The sequence below is a fragment of the Danio rerio genome, chromosome 24 (genome assembly GCF_049306965.1).
Source record: "Danio rerio strain Tuebingen ecotype United States chromosome 24, GRCz12tu, whole genome shotgun sequence".
NCBI classification, from domain to species: Eukaryota; Metazoa; Chordata; class Actinopteri; order Cypriniformes; family Danionidae; genus Danio; species Danio rerio.
The window spans coordinates 34,034,579-34,055,521 of NC_133199.1; the positions used below are offsets into that span (position 1 = coordinate 34,034,579).

The window sequence follows — 20,943 nt, forward strand, 5'->3', positions numbered from 1 at the left end:
CCAGTGAGTCTATATATATATATATATATATATATATTTTATATATATATATATATATATATATATATATATATATATATATATATATATATATATATATATATATATATATATATATTATAATTGTATGTGTAATATCATTTTGGTAAATTTTATTTGATGCAGACACCAACATTTTATTTAATATATGTATAATATAATACAAAAAATACTTGTTAAAAAAATAAAGTGTGCTTAATCATCCAATTCACATTGACTTGACCTAATTCAAGTTAATTTAATAAGATTTGTAGTACATATAAATCGGCTGTCATGTCAATATTATGACCATCTAAATATTATGACATCATTGTGATTAGGCTTATCTTGCTTACCCTAAGGTAATTAAGATTTAGACATAAATATCTAGTTACATAAAACGCCAGGCCATTAGAGATAGCAAACTCACGTGTGTCGGCCAAACATCTCCAAGGCCAGTTGCATGTCTACAGTGTTACTGAGGCGTCTGAACTGTGAATCCTGAATGACTTTTAGTTTTGGCTTGCCCTCCAGCTCAGGACCCACAGGTTTGTTACCTATATATGCCAAACACACAACTTAACTCTCACCATGACAAAAAAAAAAAAAAAAAAAAATTCAAGAACATGCTAGCAGACTTTAAATGTTTACCAGCTTGAAGAACCTTTCTAAACTGCTCCACAGCTTTCTCAACGTTCACCTGAAGAAACTCCCAAAGTTTCAGATGAGTAAAAACCTCCGTCCAGAGAAGCCCTTTAAGGATCTGAAACAGCAAGCGAAAGTGTTCTCATTTGAATACCGCAAACTTTGACTAATAAACATTTCAGTACAGTACAAAGTCACAGTAAAAAATGAAGATTATGAAGATACACTGTAGAACACAGGGAAAGCAGCCGCATAGAGAAACACTGCATCGCTAATTAAGATTAGGGGTATTTAAAGCGGTTTGACTGATAAATATGAATAGGAGGCTAAATTGTTAACCCTGCAAAACAACATTTCCCGTTGTTTAAATCTTTGTTTACGTCCTTGCCACAACATACTGTTAACGCTTGAAACTGTGTGCATAATAGATCAATTTTACCAAATAAAAACAGTTACGCACTTACTGTGGCTCACAAACCACAGCTTCGTTGGTTGAAAGAGTTTTTAGCTGAATCCAGCTAACTGGGAGAGAATCTGGAAGTTGTCCCTCATCAAATGCTAGCTATATATTTTATATAATTCTCTGGAACATTATTAAAATTAAACTGTAAGAACTTCTCTCTTTGTGTCATGTCATTTGGAAGCCCAAATACAGAAACAGAACAAGCTCTGTGGAAAAGCAAAGTTTGGACGACAATTTAGCTTTAGCTTTCTCTGCTACATTACTGCACTACAGCGCCTCTGGCCATGCCTTTTCACTGCGCAGGGTGTATGCGCGTGGTAAAATGTGCTTAACCTGAAGCCCCTGTGATCTCACTTGCCTAGTAGTTTTTTTTTAGTTCTCAATCCATGTTCGCTAGGCTTTGCTAAGCTAACTCTGTAAAAGCCAATGTCTCCCTTTGCATTGATCTTTGAGTATATTATACCCATATATGTTGTTTATGTTCACACAGCTACATTACACACCGACTAAAGTTTAAAATATGATCATAGTGGACCACCCCTTTAATTTTCTGTTACCCGTTTTTTTACTCAGAAAGTGCTGGAATGCATTACCTTTTTTTTTTTTAGGATTTTTATAAAGACGATCTACTGAAGTCACCTTGGATGGCTTAAAGGTAAATTAACCATTAACAAAAATTAAGTGTCAGCGCCAATAGCCAAGCGGTATTTTGCACTGACATATAACACAGACATGCTCACAGCTTTGCCGATTCTTCCCCTCTTTCTGCTCCCAATGCTTTCCTTTCTGAAATATTTACTGTCCTATCATAATAAAGGTGAAAAACCCATTAAAAAAAAAAAAAAAAAAAAAAATATATATATATATATATATATATATATATATATATATATATATATATATAAATTTTTTTTTTGTATATTTAAACTAACCTTAAATTCCATGTGTGTTTCTTTATTTAAAATTACACATTTATTCTACTTTAAAATATTTTTAAACATATACTTTAACAATAAAATATCCCGTTTCTTACACTGACCATTCATTTCACTTCAGAAGGCTTCAATGTATCTTCAGGAGTCAAGAGTATTAATTTTGTGTTTCCTCTATATGTTTTTATTTTCCTTATGCATTTTTTTTCTTCTTTTAAATACTGAAGGAAAAAAAGTCACCCTGGATGCCTTAAAGGTAAATTAACCATAAATGTTACCATCTGAGAAAGGGCTGCACAATATATCGTTGCAGATATCGCATTATGCTCATTCGCAATAGTTACATCCCAGCATATGCAATGTTGATTCAGAAATATAGTTATTATTTTGCATGTGTTTTTGAGGCATGAGGATTTTAAAAGCATTCAGTCATAAGAACTTGAACCATTTGTAACTTTAATAATGATTATTTTTATTGAAATATTCATTCAAAAATGTAATTTATCTAATAGTTGGTATAAACTACAGTTATTCTGTGTTTCATGATGTGCGTATAATGGGGTGGGGGGATCGGTGATATATATGGGGTAATATCTGTTAAAAGTATTTTTCTATCTGATTGGTAAAATTGTAGATTTTTATTTTTGGAAATAAAAAACTGAAAAAAAAAAAGAAATATTCATTCAATGAAGACTAAGCACTATTATTTTACAAGTGATTGTTCAATAAAAACACGTTTTACTTCATTTGTATATTTTATTTCTATTGTATTTGTATCTATGCTCATACAATAGATACTATTGTAACTATCTATACTCATAGATTGTTTTTAATATATATTTTATGCATAATTTAACCCCTACAGAATCACCCCAATCAATCTAAAATGATCCATTCCGTTATCTGGTGAAATTGTATTCATATCGCAATATATTAAAAATCGTAAATATCATAATTTTGGATTTTTTCAATATTGGACAGCCCTAATTTGGCAGAATCCTCACTTTAATTATCCATAATTGTGACTACCAGTATATATTTTGAACACTTAAATCTCCCTCCAGACTCACAGTAATGTGTTTCTCATTCTCAATAAGAGGTGGAAGTCCGCCGTCGCTGTATTTTCCATCTGCTATGGCGCAGCTGAAGTGCCACAAGGCTCTGTCCAACAGCCATGCCGGTTTCAGATGAGGAGAGTTCACCAGGTTATATCCACACTCTGGATGAAGCCTGATCCACTTACTGTTGGCAGCTAGAAACAATCATAGTCTTACAGGTAAATCATTTTTAAAAGTATTTTTAGCATACAGAAAGGAAATCTACAGTACAGATGGTTTTCATTTATCAGTGGGACCCTGTGCTTGTTGTTCTCAATCAGCAGGTGCGATTTCCTTTTAAAAACCAAACATATGCATGCACAACCTGCTGTAATTGTTAGTATGATATTATATTACATGTGCTGAATCCACAGTGTGGCGGAAAATGAAAAGTTGACATGTAAACAAAGTTAATTGGTTGGAAAGTAACTGGAGATTAATTGTAGGCAGAGTTCTGATAAGAACTGCTACGTTTGCAGATAATAAATGGGAAGTACACTCAATTCGGGTGTGCTCATTCATTAAGTGTGCTGAACTTCAGTCTGGTGTTTAAAGAGCTGCTGTGATTCTACTGTACAGTCATGATATCACCACCGCAAATGATGAAGACAGCTGTGTAAAGGTTGTTGTACAGTATGTTCAAACAGTTCTTGCAATTACTTTTTCTATTAACGGGCAATATTTTAACCCTGGAAACCAATTTACCCATTTTTATCTCTCACAGTGGTCACTTTTAAACCTTTTTAGCTGCATCTATGATTTGTTTTACATCAATTACTTCAAGTGAAAATAAATTAATTCAATTAAAGTACTTAAACTAATCTGAATATTATAAACTGCTATACGGCGGCACAGTGGCTCAGTGGTTAGCACTGTCTCCTCACAGCAAGAAGGTTGTTGGTTCGAGAGCCAACTGGGCCAGTAGGCATTTCTGTGTGGAGTTTGCATATTCTTCCCATGTTGGCGTGGGTTTCCACCGGGTGCTCCGGTTTCCCCCACAGTCCAAAGACATGCCTATAGGTGAGTTGGGTAAACAAAATTGGCCGTAGTGTATGAGTGTGTGTGTGAATGAGAGAGTGTATGGGTGTTTCCCAGTACTGGGTTGCGACTGGAAGAGCATCCGCTGCATAAAACATATGGTGGAATAGTTGGCGGTTCATCTCGCTGTGGTGACCCCTCATAAATAAGAGACTAAGCTGACAAAACTGCTATCCTACTAACTGTACGCTCACACCGAAAGCAGCGAGAGCATCAAAGTAGCCAGAAATCATTCATTTTCAATGAGAGCCGCCGCCGATAAGCGGCGAGGATTAGCGCAGTGCATCTTCGCTGGTGTGGGCTTCGAGGAGAGTTAAAATCAAGTCAACTTTATGGTAATGAGCTATGACGCAGTTCAGCGGCAAACAATCTGAATATAGAAGTCCACCACTTGAGAGGAGTCCAGAGAACACAGACCTGTGAACTTTGGTTCCAACCACAGTTGTTCCCAAGGGTTTTATTATTGCGGTCACCGGACTTTCAATTATTAGCAATTTTTTTTTTTTTTTACAAGAACATACATTAAAAACAGGTACTGGCGAGTTACTGATGTGCATTGATGTTATTTTTTTCTTTAAAAAAGCATGAATCTCATGCGACAGTACAATACAATATTGCTGCTTTAGGATATTTCAAACATATGGACACATTGAATAATTAGGTGGAGCAAAGCCACACCACACACAACTTGATCTTCTATTGTTAAATGAGTTTAATATAAAGTGCGTAACATTTTTACGCTAGAAAGCAAGTTTGATGCGGGAACGTAACTGATATGATATGCTGCAGCGGCCCCTTTAAATACGAGATTAATATAGCAAATTTTGACGCTCTGGCCGCCCTGGCAACAACGCTGTCTGCCTTCAGCTTTGGCGGTGAGAGCGGCAAAAATTTTTTTAAAAGCAATCTTTAAAGCTCTCACTCCCTTCAGTGTGAACGCACAGTAATAACACTTTTACAAAGAGATGATGTACTATTGTTCCCTGATGATTATTAGTGTTGTTTATTGATAGTAAAGCATGTTTATGTTTGAAGAAACAGCACATTACACAGACAAAACCTGTTGGGCTATGAAGTCAGTCAAGCACAAGTTACACTAAAGCTATAAAAAGCTAACCTTTCCAGGCCTTTGATGCTTTGATGTTTGGGTGAAAAAAAAAATCAAAGCACTTTCAACGACTAATCTAAGAGCATTAGATTGACTACAACATTTAGAAGCTCAGCAGATTGCTTAAAAGGCTTAACACTGGGTTAGGCCTTCACAATATATAGTTTCAGCTTTGATAAAGCAATGTTTGCACAATGTTGAGTCAGTATTATAGTTAACCAGGAGCTACGCATACATGTGTGGAGCCATTCCAAATTTTAACCATAAATTTACCAGTATGTTTATCACTTGCATGTGTTTTTAAGGCCTGTGACCATAAGCATTTCAAGCCACACTGTAAGAATATAATGACAAAAAAATATTTCTGGAGAGCATGAATTATGTAGCCAGAGGTACGTATAGCTGCATTTCATCTTTAAACGAATGCTATGGGGTGGTTTCATGCCACCAACGGCTTCTGTTCCTTTTCGGAACAGAAAGCCTGGTTTATACTTCTGCGTCAAGTGATCGCCGTGACCCACGGCGCATGCAACGCACATTGCCATGCATTTATACTTCTGCATGCTGTTTGTGTTCCTCTGCAATAACACTTCAGAAACCCTAGCTGGCAGTGAGTGTCTATGTTCCTCTGTATCGAGTTTTTTCGCTGGTGTTTTGTTTTTTTTCTGAGCGCTGCCTTAATGTACAAGTGGCTGAAACTCGCTCATTTAGAGGCAGGAATCGGCGGACGTGCAACTTTAATCATAAGGTAAACACAAAACAACAGTCTCCATCTGGAGCTCCTTCACGGGACTCGACAGTTGTAAACACTCGCTCCTACAGGCTCACGAGGCTCTCACCTACACCCACACTCGTCAGCGATACCAAGCCGACTAATCACAGAGCTTGCGCTACACATCATTGCAACGTTTAGCTGCATTTTTGAGGTGGTCGTCTGCGTTGTTGATGACCAAGGCAAGGGATATGTGTCCACGTGTAGGCTGCACCAGAGCATATGCATGGGATTGAAGCAGAAGTATAAATAGACTGAACATTTCATTTGATTTAACTAAAAAAATTGAGGCAGCAAGGATTTTTTTAAATTGCAGTTTAAATGCATATATACCATGCAGACGACAGAGTGTTATTTGAATTTTATCTGTTCAAGTTGAGCTGGATATTGAGTGCCAGAAAACCATTTTTCAGCAAAAAAAAAAAAAAAAAGTGTTATACAGTATTTGTTCGAAACAAGTGGAGGTTGAGTAAAAGTGTGAAAAATTATGATCTAGGGTCTTTGAATCTTTGGGCCCTAACATACACCCCGCACAATAAGGCATAAGATGTGTTTGCCCCGACTTTTGCTATTTTCAGAACAGCGCAACCTTGATTTTCTTGTTTTCCGCCACATTGTTTAAATAGCAAATCCTTTTCTGCCACTTTGTACACTCATGGATGTGCTGGTCTAGAAAAGAGGTGTGTTAAGGTGCATTGTTGGCGCGTTGCTATTTTGAGGAACTAAAATAGACTGTTCAATAGACCAGCTGAAAGCACGTCTAAAGTCCAACGCAGAGCACGTTAGTTTTGCACCTTGCCTACTCATTGTTTAATACACACAGGGTGTACAGCAATAAGCAAATATCTTTACAAGTGAAAAAGGATTAAAGGATTAAATTATTACAAAAATTATTATTTTCTACATAAATATAAAAACCACCACCTCCATGCCTTCTTCAGCTCAGGAGCTTTTTTAGTTTATTCATGACAATTTGTTTTTGTATAATGTCATTATTATAAGCAGTATTAATTATTACATGCATATTTATATTTGTTTTAATAAAAACAAGCTTAGATTTGTCCAACTATCGGGTAATGCCATATGGGGAATAGGATGTGTCTTTGGATATATGTTTTTTGATCACACTTCATTATTATTGTTCATTTATTTGTTTGCTGGAAATTAGAACTGAATTTAGAAATAGTTTTGCACCAAATTTTGCATTTAACAAAAGAAATTTATTAATTATGTAGGCTGATGGATGTCTTATCGATGAAATAGAGAAAGAAAAAGTGAAAGTACAGGCCGATTGGAGGAGGCTCATTCTTTATCTCGCCACAGATGGTCTGTTTAACTGTTTTTTTTGCTTGTGAAGTAAAGTTTTTCCCACTCAGTTTTTCCACTTACATAATTCGCCATGTAAATAGCAAATGCACCATGAAGCAATGCAACTGACTGTTAAAGGGAATGGGAGATGAGACTCTGATTGGTTTATTCTGAAAACACACCCATAACTCATTAGGAGAATAAGCACAACACTGTTAGACCATGCGCAGCGGCGCAGAGCGTATTTTACTGTCCTTAAAATAGAAAAAGACGATTCGGACATGCCCTTAATGCTTTTGTGTCTTGTGCTTTAGACTTTGCGCCTAGATAATTAAAGACTAGTCATAGGTCCTCAAAAATGGTACAATAACAAAAGCAAAGAATTGCCAGGAAAAAGTGTTAAATGTAAAACGTTTGGCACTCTGTTCAGCTACTTCTTTTACAGATCAAGCAAAACAAAGCTGGTTGGCAAGAAACAGCACTCAGTTGGACATCCAATTAACCTACGCGCTAATCACAAGGCAGATATGTAAAAGTGCTCCCATGACACACACGCAACAGTGGGCAACACGAAACATTAGAATGTCACAAAGGCCAAGGCAGCCAGCATTAATCTTCCTGCAGTGCGACTGAAAGGTTAACAATCTGACAAGCTTTCAACTAGTCTCTGATTGCAGCAATTGATAGTCTATAAATAGCCTAAACACTTCTTCCTAATTCTGCTGCGTCATTCTTCAGAAGTGACACTGCAAATTCCAATGAGGTTAAAATAGCTGTAGTGCTGCAAGATTCTCTGCATGTTTACTGCACTGCAAAAATGCTTTTGTTACTTAGATCTTTTGTCTTGTTTCTAGTCCAAATACCTAAAAACCAAGAAGCGTTTTCTAGATAAACAAAACATATGGTATTGTTTAGAAAAAAATAAAATGCCAAAACTAAGGGAGTTTACCTGTAAAACAAGCTAAATATTCTGCCAATAGGGTGAACAATATAATCTTTTATATACCCCATTGGCAGATTATTTTTCTTGTCTTAAGGAAAAACTGCATTTTGGCATATTTTTTCTTAAAACATGACAATATGTTTTGCTGGTCTAGAAAATGCTTCTTGATTTAATTTTTTTTTTAGAAATTTGGACTAGAAACAAGACAAAACCTCTACACTATTTGACAAAAGTCTTGTCTTCTATCCAAATTTCAGGAATAACAAATAATAACTTCTAGTGGATAATTTGCTATCGTGGCTTATACAGTATGAAAGACAAAGGCTTTTAGATTATGCTTATTTTATCAAATTAAAATATGATCATTCCTTGATATTTAATTATTTAATTAGGAGAGTAAGGTCTGACTTTGCTTAGACAAAAATCTTGTCATTTAACAAAAATAATGTACTGTATAGAATGTAAAGTCATGGTGTAGTGGAAAAAATAATTAATATTGTGTATAACTGTCATGAGCTTGGAGAGTTATTAATAAAGTCATATGGAATGGCAAAGAAAGCGTTTTTGCAGGACTCCCAGAGTTCATCAATATTCTTTAGATTCATCTTCAATGCCTCCTCCTTCATATTATACCAGACATGCTCAATAATGTTCACTCTGGTGACTGGGCAGGCCAATCCTGGAGCACCTTGACCTTCTTTGCTTTCAGGAACTTTGATGTGGAGGCTGAAGTATGAGAAGGAGCGCTATCCTGCTGAAGAATTTGCCCTCTGCTGTGGTTTGTAATGTAATCGGCAGCTGAAATGTCTTGATACCTTAGGTTGTTAATGTTGCCATCAACTCTGCAGATCTCTCGCACGCCCCCATACTGAATGTAACCCCAAATCATGATTTTCCTTCACCAAACTTGACTGATTTCTGTGAGAATCTTGGGTCCATGCTGGTTCCAATAGGTCTTCTGCAGTATTTGTGATCATTGGGATGCAGTTCAACAGATGATTCATCAAGAAAAATCTACCTTCTGCCACTTTTCCAAATGATCTACTAGAAATCAAGTTATTATTGCTCTTACAACTGGGATTGACGACAAGACTATCGTCAGGTAGTGCAAGTATGAAAAGCATTTTTTGTTGTGCGTGTGTGTGTATGTGTGTGCTAAAGATGGCAGAAACGTACCTGTGTGGTTGTATACCACATCTGTGATGCAAATCATGTTCCACTCTTTCTTAAGTTTCTCTGTCAGGTTGCCCACATCCATCCAGGTGTAGTTTTTGCCAGGTGGAGAGAAATCAGGGTTCAGCTCCAGTTGATCAGCTATGGAGTAGCATGACTTTGACATGCCAAGTTTCTGCAAAGGCGTGAAGTGGATCATATTGTAACCTGAATTTAAAAAAGAGGAAAGAATTAATTTGGTGGTTCATTTATTTCAAATCTTTTTTGTGTGTGCCTTATACAGTTGAAGTCAAAATTAATTAATTTATTTTTTAAAATATTTCGCAAATAATGTTTAACAGCAAAGACATTTTCAGAGTATGTCTGAAAATATTTATTCTTCTGGAGAAAGTCTTGTTTGTTTTATTTCGGTTAAACTAAAAGCAGTTAAAAAAACAAACATTCTAAGGTCAATATTATTAGCCCTCTTAAGCAATATATTTTTCCATAGTCTACAGAACAAAGCACTCTTATACAATGATTTGCCTATATACCCTATCTTGCCTAATTGACCTAGTTAAGCCTTTAAATGTCCCTTTAAGCTGAATACGAGCATCTTGAAAATTAACTAGTAAAATATTATGTTCTGTCATCATGTCAAAAATAAAATAAATCACTTATGAGAAATTAAGTATTAAAACTATTATGTTTAGAAATGTGCTGAAAAAAAAAAACACAAAAAAAACTTTACGTTAATCAGAAATTGGGTAAATAAATATACAGCGAGGCTAATAAGTCATAACAAAAAAAATAATAATAATATAGCAAAATTTAAATATGTTTGTCTGGAAATTCCACGAACACAGTTCACAAACGTATGCAAAAATAGCATGCATGCTAACATTTCTGCTTATTCAAAAAATATGCAACAGCCCATAGTGTCAATCAACTGAAAGCAAAAACCATCAAATTCTGGGTTGGGCGTCCGGTTTGGGGACCTTCTATTTAAAACTACTTCAGATAGATAATAAGACTGCAACAGACAATCTGTATACCTAGTGCTTTATTTTTATTTTTGTATCTGTCATGAAAATAATATTACGCTTGTGTTTTAACCTGGCATTAGGATCACATGCATATTTGTGGCCAAAAACTTGAGATTTTGTTCATCTAGATTATTTTCGCTTTAAATTTCCAACTGTGCAGTAATTTTCAATATACTTCCATCTTGTTGAAAAACTTATTTTGTGTTTTTCAGGGTTCTTAATTTTGTGAAAAAGAAAGTGTATTTAACTGTATTGAAAGTGTACATGTTGCTACTTCAAATCTGCAAGACATAATTTTTAAAAAGTGCACTTAATACAGATAAGGCATTAAAATGACTATTAAAGGCCACTTAAGAGTAGAGCATACTTTAATGTATAATGTGTTTTTCAACACAGATAAGTGCAATTTTTAACAATACACTTTATGATAATGTTAATTAAATTTAGATTTGATTTATTTATTTTCGAACCTAAATATCATACATAAAATATCTTCAACAACAACAAAAACATTTCAACACAGTCAAAATGAGCGGGATGAAGCACAAGCTTATTATTTTCTCACCCGATTACCACATACATAATTTGTCTATTACTTAAACTTATTTCTTATTTTTACTTATCTCTTCTTTTTACATGAGACATCCCTTTGGCATCTTTGACATATTATATGTTTGATTTCATTACATTTTATAACATAGACCCAAAAAATACATAGTACTGCAAATAGCCAATAATTTAAATGTCATCTTTCTATCTTTCTCATTTTATCCTTTTTCAATCACCTTCATCATTATATTCCTTTAATAAAATACATTTATACAACTTTTTAAATAGATTATTATCCTGACATTGTTTGAGACTTCACTAATTTTACACCACATACAGACATAAACAAACTTTTAAAGCTTTCCTTAATTTCAACCTCCTAAAATGTTGTTTGTCTCTCTAATTATATCCCCCTTGGCTTTCTTTAAAAAAATGTTTGTATGCATTTCGGAAGAAATTTATTCCTAGCTTTAAACATAAATTGTGCTGTTTCAAATTTTTAACTTAAACTTAAGAATCTTCAATTAAAAAAATAAAGGATTTGTATGCTCCAAATACCCCACATTTTCTATCAGTCTAATTACTTCTTTCTGCATTGTAGTTCTGCTTAAACACATTTTAAATCAATTTATTTACATGGTGATTTGTTCCAAAGTCAAATTTAGGCACTTTCCAGTTGCAGAAATTGTTGCAAATGACACATATGTACAAGCATACTGTATACAGTACAGTATAGTACTATAGTATAGTATAGTATAGTATAGTATAGTATAGTATAGTATAGTATTGTATAGTATAGTATAGTATAGCATAGTATAGCATAGTAAAGTAAAGTATTTTAAGTAAATCTTTGATTGCATTTTTGCCCAAGTTGTCCATCATTGAATTACTGTCATTTAATCTCTTAAATCTCATTTTCTTGTATCTTAAATATATCATGTTCCATCTAATTATGTATATTTATTTTAACTCCAAAGGAGTTAAACATGCAGATTGTGTTTTCATTTTATGCAAAAGCAAAGAAATTCACTTTGTGTAATTAGTTCATGTAATAGGCAATACTAAGCTAATTACATAATATAAATCTCTTTGCTTGATATATAATACATTTAGGATATATTTTAGACACAATGTAGTCTAAAATCAGAGCAAAATCAGATTCTTAAAATTATTTTAAGGTATAAATAAGCAAAATGCATCTTAAATATATCATGATTCATCTTAAAGGTGCAGCAGGTGATCTGCCACAATGCTAACCGGTTAGAATAATATGCTTGAAACACTGTCCCTCCCCTGCCATCCAAAACCATGCCTCCTGAACACGAACGTGTACACATTAAAGATGTCAGCAGACAACCCACTAGATCATGTCATTCCCCAGATTGAAAACTTTGCAGTACTATATAATACTACAATTACGAATGAAAAACTGTATTATATCTCGCATGATTTCAGTTGTGCAGCAAACAAAACTTGTCATAATGTGCAATATTTCATGCTTGCAAGAATCGCTGGTCTCACTCTCTCACACGCTGGTCTAAAGTGACTACTATATGCTTAGTGATTGGCTGGCAGGGTGCAGGAATTACACTTATTTCAGTGGCTGAACAACACTTCTGTGCGTATAACCCATTTGTAAAACAACACAACCTACATAAGCTTTGCGTGACTAAAATAGTTTTAAAACAGAACATTACCTGTCTAAAAGAAACACTTCAGCCATTGTGTCGTCCTTCCTCCAGCGTGCAAAAATAACTTCAATATTTTTAACATTTTTAACATTTTAAAAAGTTGATTTGTAGCATTTGTTTTTATTGCTGTGACAGTCTCCTGTGTACATGAATGCACGGCGTGCGTGCACGTGCACACTCTAACGGCAGAACTGCGTGAACAGTTCTACAAATTTACATTTGCTGATAGACAGTTTAGGCTACTAATCAGAATTATGGAAATTATCCGGCGGACATTTTTTTAACTGGATGAACTTTTTTTTGTTTTATGCCTTATCCAGAATCTTAAAATACATATAAATACATTTAGATCACTTACTTTAACCATTACTATTGGAATGTGAAGTGACTTTCAACCAACATAGAACAAATGTTTCTGAAGACAATCACCTACTGCACCTTTAAATGCATATTTATTTTCATTTCAAAGGGTAAAAGCAAAGGGATTTATTGGATCTAGTTAGTTCATTATTGCCTATTTAATGAGATAAATCAGTGGTTCTCAAACTGTGGTATGTGTACCAATAGTGGTAAGCAGGCTTCCTTCTAGTGGTACACGGAGGAATCAAATACAGTATGTCACATGTACATGCTACATATGTTTAAAAACTTATCAAAAATGATTTATGAACATGACATATAGCCTATACAGTATTTATGAGGTCCAGGCAACATTTCTAGGTCTTGATTGGCTACGATATGTTAATACTTTATATTTAAGTACAGTTTTTTTTTTTATTACAGTAGCCTACCATTTTTAACAATTAATTTTAAATTTTAATGTTTTTTTTTTTTGCATATAAGCACAGTACAGTGTTAATGTTCAGACTATGTATAATGTTTAAAGTGGCCGACAATAATAAATATTCTTAATAATAGGAATTAATCTGCCTCGTTTTTGAACGGTGCAGAGCTGTAGCTGGTTTACTGGGCCTAATATGCTACTGTATTTCAATACTGCTCATTATGGTGGTACTTGGAGAGACAATTTTTTTTTTTCTGAGGTGGTACTTGGTGAAAAAAATTTGAGAACCACTGAGATAAATTATTACAAAAGCAAAACAATTAGATTTTCAAGCACTTCATCCAAAATCTAAGCACTTTTCCAATTAGAAAACTAGATTAAAATTCAAGCATTTTCAAGGATTTCAGCACCCGTATGAATCCTGGGTTTTGGAATTATTCTTGGTCTGCTAAAAGTAATGGTTTGAACCTAATAAATTGCCTATTATATGAAATAACTGTGAGTTCATTGTATTTTACAGTGTAAGTTACTCCCATAATTCACGCAACAGATCATGGGTCAACGCAACACTTGTTTTTTTTATCCAAGGATGCTTTTGGTCTGACTAAACTGCATTGCGTTAACCTGAATTTCAATAGACACCGAAAAGTGGCTCATACCAGTTTCCCGCGCCACTTTGAGTCTGTCTAGCCATTCATCCAAAGGGCCCAGACACTTAGCCAGGTAAGTCTGCACTGTAATGCAATCCAGCGGGAGAATCTTCCTTTCATGACCAACACGCAAAACTGGATCCACAATGATGTATCCACCTCCAGTTTTTTGCTCATTTCTGTAAACACAATAGGACTTTTAATACTGCTAGTAACTTAATGTTTATACAATAAGCAGAAAGTGCTCAAATTCCATAGCCACAAACCATAAAATACACTCACCCACACCCAAAGTAATACTGATAAGAGCCTGCTATCTCCAGGTCCAGTTTGCAGTATTTGTCTGAGTCATCCTCTCTGCCGCTGGGGTTTTCCCACTCCAGCTGACGGAAGCTGGAGGCCACAAACTTCTTGTACAAGGCTGGATAATTGGTGTGAACATGCACACTTTTGCCCTGCAGAGTTGGGCCCAGGCGAAACTGAAGCTCAAAGCCTAAGTGATTATAAATGTGAGTCACATTAGAAAACAGCAGGGGGTGCTACTTATCCAATAATCCTGTTTGAATCTTTTTTAATTGCAGTTCAACACAAACATAATAAGGAAACATAGGATTAACCACTTTCATCTAAATTTACAGAACAAAGCACAAATAATAATGAAATCTATAAAATATTAATAAAAAAAAAAAAACATAGAAAGCACAAACTAACACAAACAGAAAAAATAACCTTCAAAGTCTTCTATTAATTTGAATAAAATTGATCCAATAATACAATACAATAATTCTTAGAAATTACATTTAACTGTTTATAGAGTATGTATGGAGTTCGGTAAAACAAAATTTACCTCCTTTGGCCCTACATATTTTGAAGTCTTACCTGGAAGAATCAAGCAAATGTTTTGTGTAAATTTTAATATGTGATATGTGTCTAATTTTGCATCTGAAACTTTTTGTGATGCCATTTTGTCTAGCACCCCCTGGTAGAAGAGATGACTCAATTGGAATTTCCAGGTAAAATAAAGAATAAATTATATATATATATATATATATATATATATATATATATATATATATATATATATATATATATATATATATATATATATATATATATATATATACATATTATTTATTCTTTATTTTATATATATATTCTTTATTGTACCTGAAATTTCCCATTGAGACATTCATATACATATATATAAACAGTTGAAGGAATAATTAGCCCCCCTGTTTATTTATTTATTTACGGAAGGAAGATTTTTTTTTCCAACACATTTCTAAATATAATAGTTTTAATAACTAATTTCTAATAACCGATTTATTTTATCTTTGCCATGACAGTAATATTTTATTTTCAAGCCACCTCTATACAGCTTAAAGTGACATTTAAAGGCTTAACTAGTTTAATGAGGTTAACTAGGCAGGTTAAGGTAATTAGGCAAGTTATTGTATAACGATGGTTTGTTCTGTAGACTATCGAAAAAAATAGCTTCAAGTGGCTAATAATTTTGTCCTTAAAATGGTGTTTAAAAAATTATAAACTGCTTTTATTCTAGTCGAAAAAAAAAAAAAAAGACTTTCTCTAGAATTAACCTAACCTCCCTAGTTAATCTAATTAACCTAGTTAAGCCTTTAAATGTCACTTTAAGCTGTATAGAAGTGTCTTGAAAAATATCAAGTAAAATATTATTTACTGTCATCATGACAAAGATAAAATAAATCAGTTATTAGAAATAGGTTTCTAAAACTATTATGCTTAGAAATGTGCAGAAACAATATTCCCTCCATTAAACAGAAATTTTGAAAAAAAATAAACAGGGGCGCTAATAAGTCAGGGGGGCTAATAATTCTGACTTCAACTGTATGTGTGTGTGTGTGTGTGTATATATATATATATATATATATATATATATATATATATATATATATATATATATATATATATATATATATAGTTTATTTTTTAATTATTTTATTTCAAAAAAACTAAACCGTCTAAACTTAATAATTTTGATTTCACAACTTTCAAGATGTACAGTACAGCCAAAATTATGCTGTCTGAATTTTGCAATTACCCGATTTATTTTTTTTTTTTTCTAAAGGTTTACGGTAGGTAGGGCCAGTCGGAATCTGCGGACATTTTTTGCTATTTCTGCAGAGAATTGTGTAAAAAATCTGCGGATTTATGCGTAATGATTTTAGGAGTATCATAATTTACTTAATTTAATTAACTTAATTTATGAAAAGCACACCTTTTTAACTTTTATTTAATATTTACAATGCAAATCCAATTAGATCCACTTATTTGGTGAACAAAGCAAGTCTCTCATATATTACATAAAGTTTATTTATAAACTAATTTCGAGAGGATCACGTGCTTATGATTGCTTGCGGCCGGTCCCGCAATATTTAATCTATGATTTACCAATCAGACAATTCCTAAGCCACAATAAATACCATTTAAGTTCCATATAACAACCATCTTCGTTTTGAAGAATCGCCCCTTCCACCCCTACTCCTCCTCCTTTCCTAGATGGGTGGCACGGTGGCCCAGTGGTTAGCACTGTTGCCTCACAGCAAGAACGTAGTCCTTACCAAGCTAATTCCTTACTACAGCAGGGGACTTCTCGAGATCTGCCTGAGCTTAAAACTCCCCTCTTGCCTTGCAAACAAGAGGTAGCTCTGGGCTAAAGGATCTTAAAAAGCTTAGGGCTCTCGCCCGGGACAGCATGCCAAACAAGCTTTATAATCAATCATCAGCAAGTGTGAATTCTTGAAATCTACCAAATGTCTAAAAGACAGAAAATATTACTTTACAAACTGGATTATAAATAAATCATTTTAATGTTACTAGTAACATTATATAAATATAACATTAGTGAAATTAATTTAAAGACTGAATAAATAAAAATGTACACACATTTACACAAGTAAATATATCGATTCAACGATTGGTTAAAAATCTGCACAAATCTGTGGATTTCTGAGTCAACAAATTCCATGTGGGCCTGGTTATAGATTATACTTTTGATATACCATTTGGTTTTTAAAATGCATGATGTTTTTTGTATTTTGGGAAACAAAATGTAATAAAAAAATAAAGTAAAGGTGTAATGCAATGTTGAAGCTAAATGTTGTATAATTTACCAAATACAAATGAACTTTTAATTTAAATCTTGCAATCAACAGCATGATATTTAATCACCTTAGAAATTTCTTTACAACATTTTTGTCCATCTCTTCAGGTAGACTAAACTATTATTTTACTCATAAATCTAATATATTTAGGCTATTTTACAAACCCACAATAAATTCCTCAATAAAGACCACACAAATAGGAGATTTAGATTCACGGTTAAATATAGCACTGTTTCTATTCTCTATATAGCAACAGTCTCACCTTTACATACTATAGTACACTATATTTAAATCTAAAATTATGAGCACCACAGAAAACAGCACAGAACACCAGAACATTCCTCCACTATATATAGCGGAGCGCCGTTTGAATGTGATATTCGGCGCTCATAGACCACGAGTATCCCGTAAATCTATCCACCTCCTGGGGTCCAAAAAGTCTTGAGTTGCAGAGAGTAATAAAGGAAGGGAAATAAGATGAGTAAGCTCATTTCTGCATCAATATTAGCACTTAAAATGCTAAAATATAAACATATCAAACAATAAAAATAACAGCACTATAGTACAGATGATGGTGATTGCATGAATTGAAATATATGCACTTGCAATCCACGGTCACATTTAAAAACACAGGTATAATAATGAGACCTACCTTGCTCCAGGCGAAACAGAGTGCGCTCCATGCTCTCCATGTCATTCAGGAGAAGCACTCGGGTCTGTTTGCCACGGAACATGCTGGCGGTGCTTTTTTTGGGATGCCCTTTAAACACAGGAAAGGTTGCGTCTGGATCTCCAGCAGTTCGGGCTGCCATATGATAACAACGAACAACATGTGAACAATCTGCTGCATTTGATACAGGATAGCGGAGGATTTGCACGTTTGACAGGATCTCAACAATGTTCGCGTACAAATCTGACCTACTGACCTTACCTTAAGCACATGGAGATAGATAGATAGATAGATAGATAGATAGATAGATAGATAGATAGATAGATAGATAGATAGATAGATAGATAGATAGATAGATAGATAGATAGATAGATAGATAGATAGATAGATAGATAGATAGATAGATAGATAGAATGATAAATAGACATAGAAACATGAATAGGATGGATGGATAGACGGACGGACAGACAGAGAGACAGACAGACAGACAGACAGACAGACAGACAGACAGACAGACAGACAGATCAATAGATAGACTAATGCACAGATAGACAGATACACGAATAGATGGATAGATAGAGAGACAGACAGACAGACAGGCAGACAGACAGAGCAATAGATAGATAGATTGTTAGATAGATAGATAGATAGATAGATAGATAGATAGATAGATAGATAGATAGATAGATAGATAGATAGATAGATAGATAGATAGATAGATAGATAGATAGATAGATAGATAGATAGATAGATAGATAGATAGATAGATAGACAGGCAGACAGACAGAGCAATAGATAGATAAATTAATACACAGATAGACAAATAGATACAAAGATAAACAGACAGACAGACAGACAGACAGACAGACAAACTCAATTGATAAACAGATGCACAGATAGACAGATACTCAAATAGATGGATAGATAGAGAGACAGACAGACAGACAGGCAGACAGACAGAGCAATAGATAGATAGATTGTTAGATAGATAGATAGATAGATAGATAGATAGATAGATAGATAGATAGATAGATAGATAGATAGATAGATAGATAGATAGATAGATAGATAGATAGATAGATAGATAGATAGATAGATATTTACACATAGCCTACCACATGCATGATGGACATTGCAAAAAATAACAATAACTGTATATGATCATAACTGTAACTGTATAATTATCTATCTGTCTGTATAACTGTATAGGACTGTATAGGATATACAGATCAACACTTAATGCACAGACAATAAAACAGCTACAAAATAAGACATATCTTAACACCTGAGGCATCTTATTTTGACAGCTGTGTAATAAAAAAAAAAAGCTTTTCATGCATTAGAATGTAAAGTAAGCGCTACATCAAGGTGGCAATACTAAAATGAACTATTAAAGGTTTAATTACCAGCAACATCCGACAGACTCCTCATCGGAGTGTCACCCGATGTTGGCCATAGAGCAGAGCTTATGCGTCTAATAAGGTCATGCATATGAGGTGACATGACCTTTCAGTGACCCTAAATATAGCCTGTACCTTTAGTGTGGCATCTTCTTGGTTACATCAGTGAGAACATGCCTCGTGCATGCAGGATATAGATGTGCTATGGAATTTCTTGGAATTACAGACATGTTATGGTTTAATTTTTCAGCAAAAATAATATTGTGGTTTTTAATAATGTCTATTTAAAAAATATAAATATTTTTAAATAATAATTTATTATTATTACTTGTGTATTTCAGTTATATCACACAAGCACGAGAACGATTTTATTTCAAGCTAAAAACGACTTTACCTGAATACCCGAGGTCCCAGCTCACCTATTTTTTTTCCATCAGCACACCTGAAGTATTTTCCCATTAGTTTCCTCATTTTAAAGCAGTTTAAGTTTGTTTGTTTGTTTGTTTGTCGACTTTATTGTCCCTCAAGGGGAAATTTTCTGTAGACTCACCCAGCACTTCAGCAGGTTCTGACACAATAACAATTTAAAAGAATAAGTCAACATGTGATGAAACAAACCAACCAGCTTTATAAAGAATCACAATACATTACAAACTTTGAATTAAAGCAAATAAATACGTAAATACCGTACAGAACCCGAAAAAAGACACAAGTAGAGAATTGCAAAGGTGTAGAAATAGTAGAAGTATGCATAACTTACTTTATGCACTTTAAAAGTGTTGGTTATATAGAAACGATATAGTTTCAGTATACTTTTAGTTAATTAGAAAACAAACTTGGTTACCTCGTTAGCAGAGTTTCTGCTTCGATTAGAGATGATGCTGCTTACTCCATTTTCTGATTGGTGCAATTTTTAGTACAGCATCATGGGTAATGTAGTTTTTTCACTAGAATCCACGTGCTTGTTTAAAAAATACGTTGAAACAAAAGTATACACAAAAACAGTAACAGTATTATCACAAACTTGACATAAACTGCAGAAAATTGGTTTATTTAACAGGTGTAATAACAAAAAGCTTTGTTTTTCTGTATTAACGTGCAATATTTTCTAAGGTCTCAAGTTAACGTTAATGCAATAACATCAGCTGAAGGAACTTTTGCTACAGACGTTTTATAAATATAAAAAGACACAATTGAACATTCATTCATCCATTCATGTTCTTGTCGGCTTAGTCCCTTTATTAATCCGGGGTCGCCACAGCGGAATGAACCGCCAACTTATCCAGCAAGTTTTTACACATCGGATGCCCTTCCAGCCGCAACCCATCTCTGGAAAACAGTTGAACATCTAAATATATATTTTCCCACTAATATAACAAATGTAACAGCTGTTTGCAAAACATTTGCATGTATCCCACCACATAATGATTTATTAATTATTCTGCAGCTAAAAGTATTGTAAAACAAAACAAGCAAACAAAAAAACTAGCATTGATTGATATAATAAACTAATAATAAAGTCTGGATTTAAATT

General features: G+C 33.8%; 1 protein-coding gene across 9 annotated transcripts in view; it reads right to left on the bottom strand.

The window, feature by feature from the left end:
• Positions 1 to 20,317, bottom strand: part of aglb (amylo-alpha-1, 6-glucosidase, 4-alpha-glucanotransferase b) — a 72,829-nt gene extending 52,512 nt beyond the window's left edge. For 5 of the 9 annotated variants that reach the window (XR_012399459.1, XR_012399460.1, XR_012399462.1 and 2 more), the window contains exons 1-8: positions 19,416 to 19,481; positions 17,992 to 18,144; positions 14,479 to 14,689; positions 14,206 to 14,375; positions 9,501 to 9,704; positions 3,129 to 3,310; positions 670 to 781; positions 449 to 575 (exon numbers count right to left, since the gene is read on the bottom strand). Coding sequence is in view for 4 of the 9 variants with exons in the window: in XM_068217236.2 (XP_068073337.2) it covers positions 449 to 575; positions 670 to 781; positions 3,129 to 3,310; positions 9,501 to 9,704; positions 14,206 to 14,375; positions 14,479 to 14,689; positions 17,992 to 18,144; positions 19,416 to 19,440 (1,184 nt within the window). In the remaining 5 variants the exon portion in view is untranslated. Of the gene's footprint in view, positions 1 to 448; positions 576 to 669; positions 782 to 3,128; positions 3,311 to 9,500; positions 9,705 to 14,205; positions 14,376 to 14,478; positions 14,690 to 17,991; positions 18,145 to 19,415; positions 19,482 to 20,253 lie in introns of those variants that run through there. The other 4 variants (XR_012399461.1, XR_012399463.1, XM_021470359.3 and 1 more) reach the window with 1 other exon arrangement.
• Between the last annotated feature and the right edge of the window lie 626 nt (positions 20,318 to 20,943).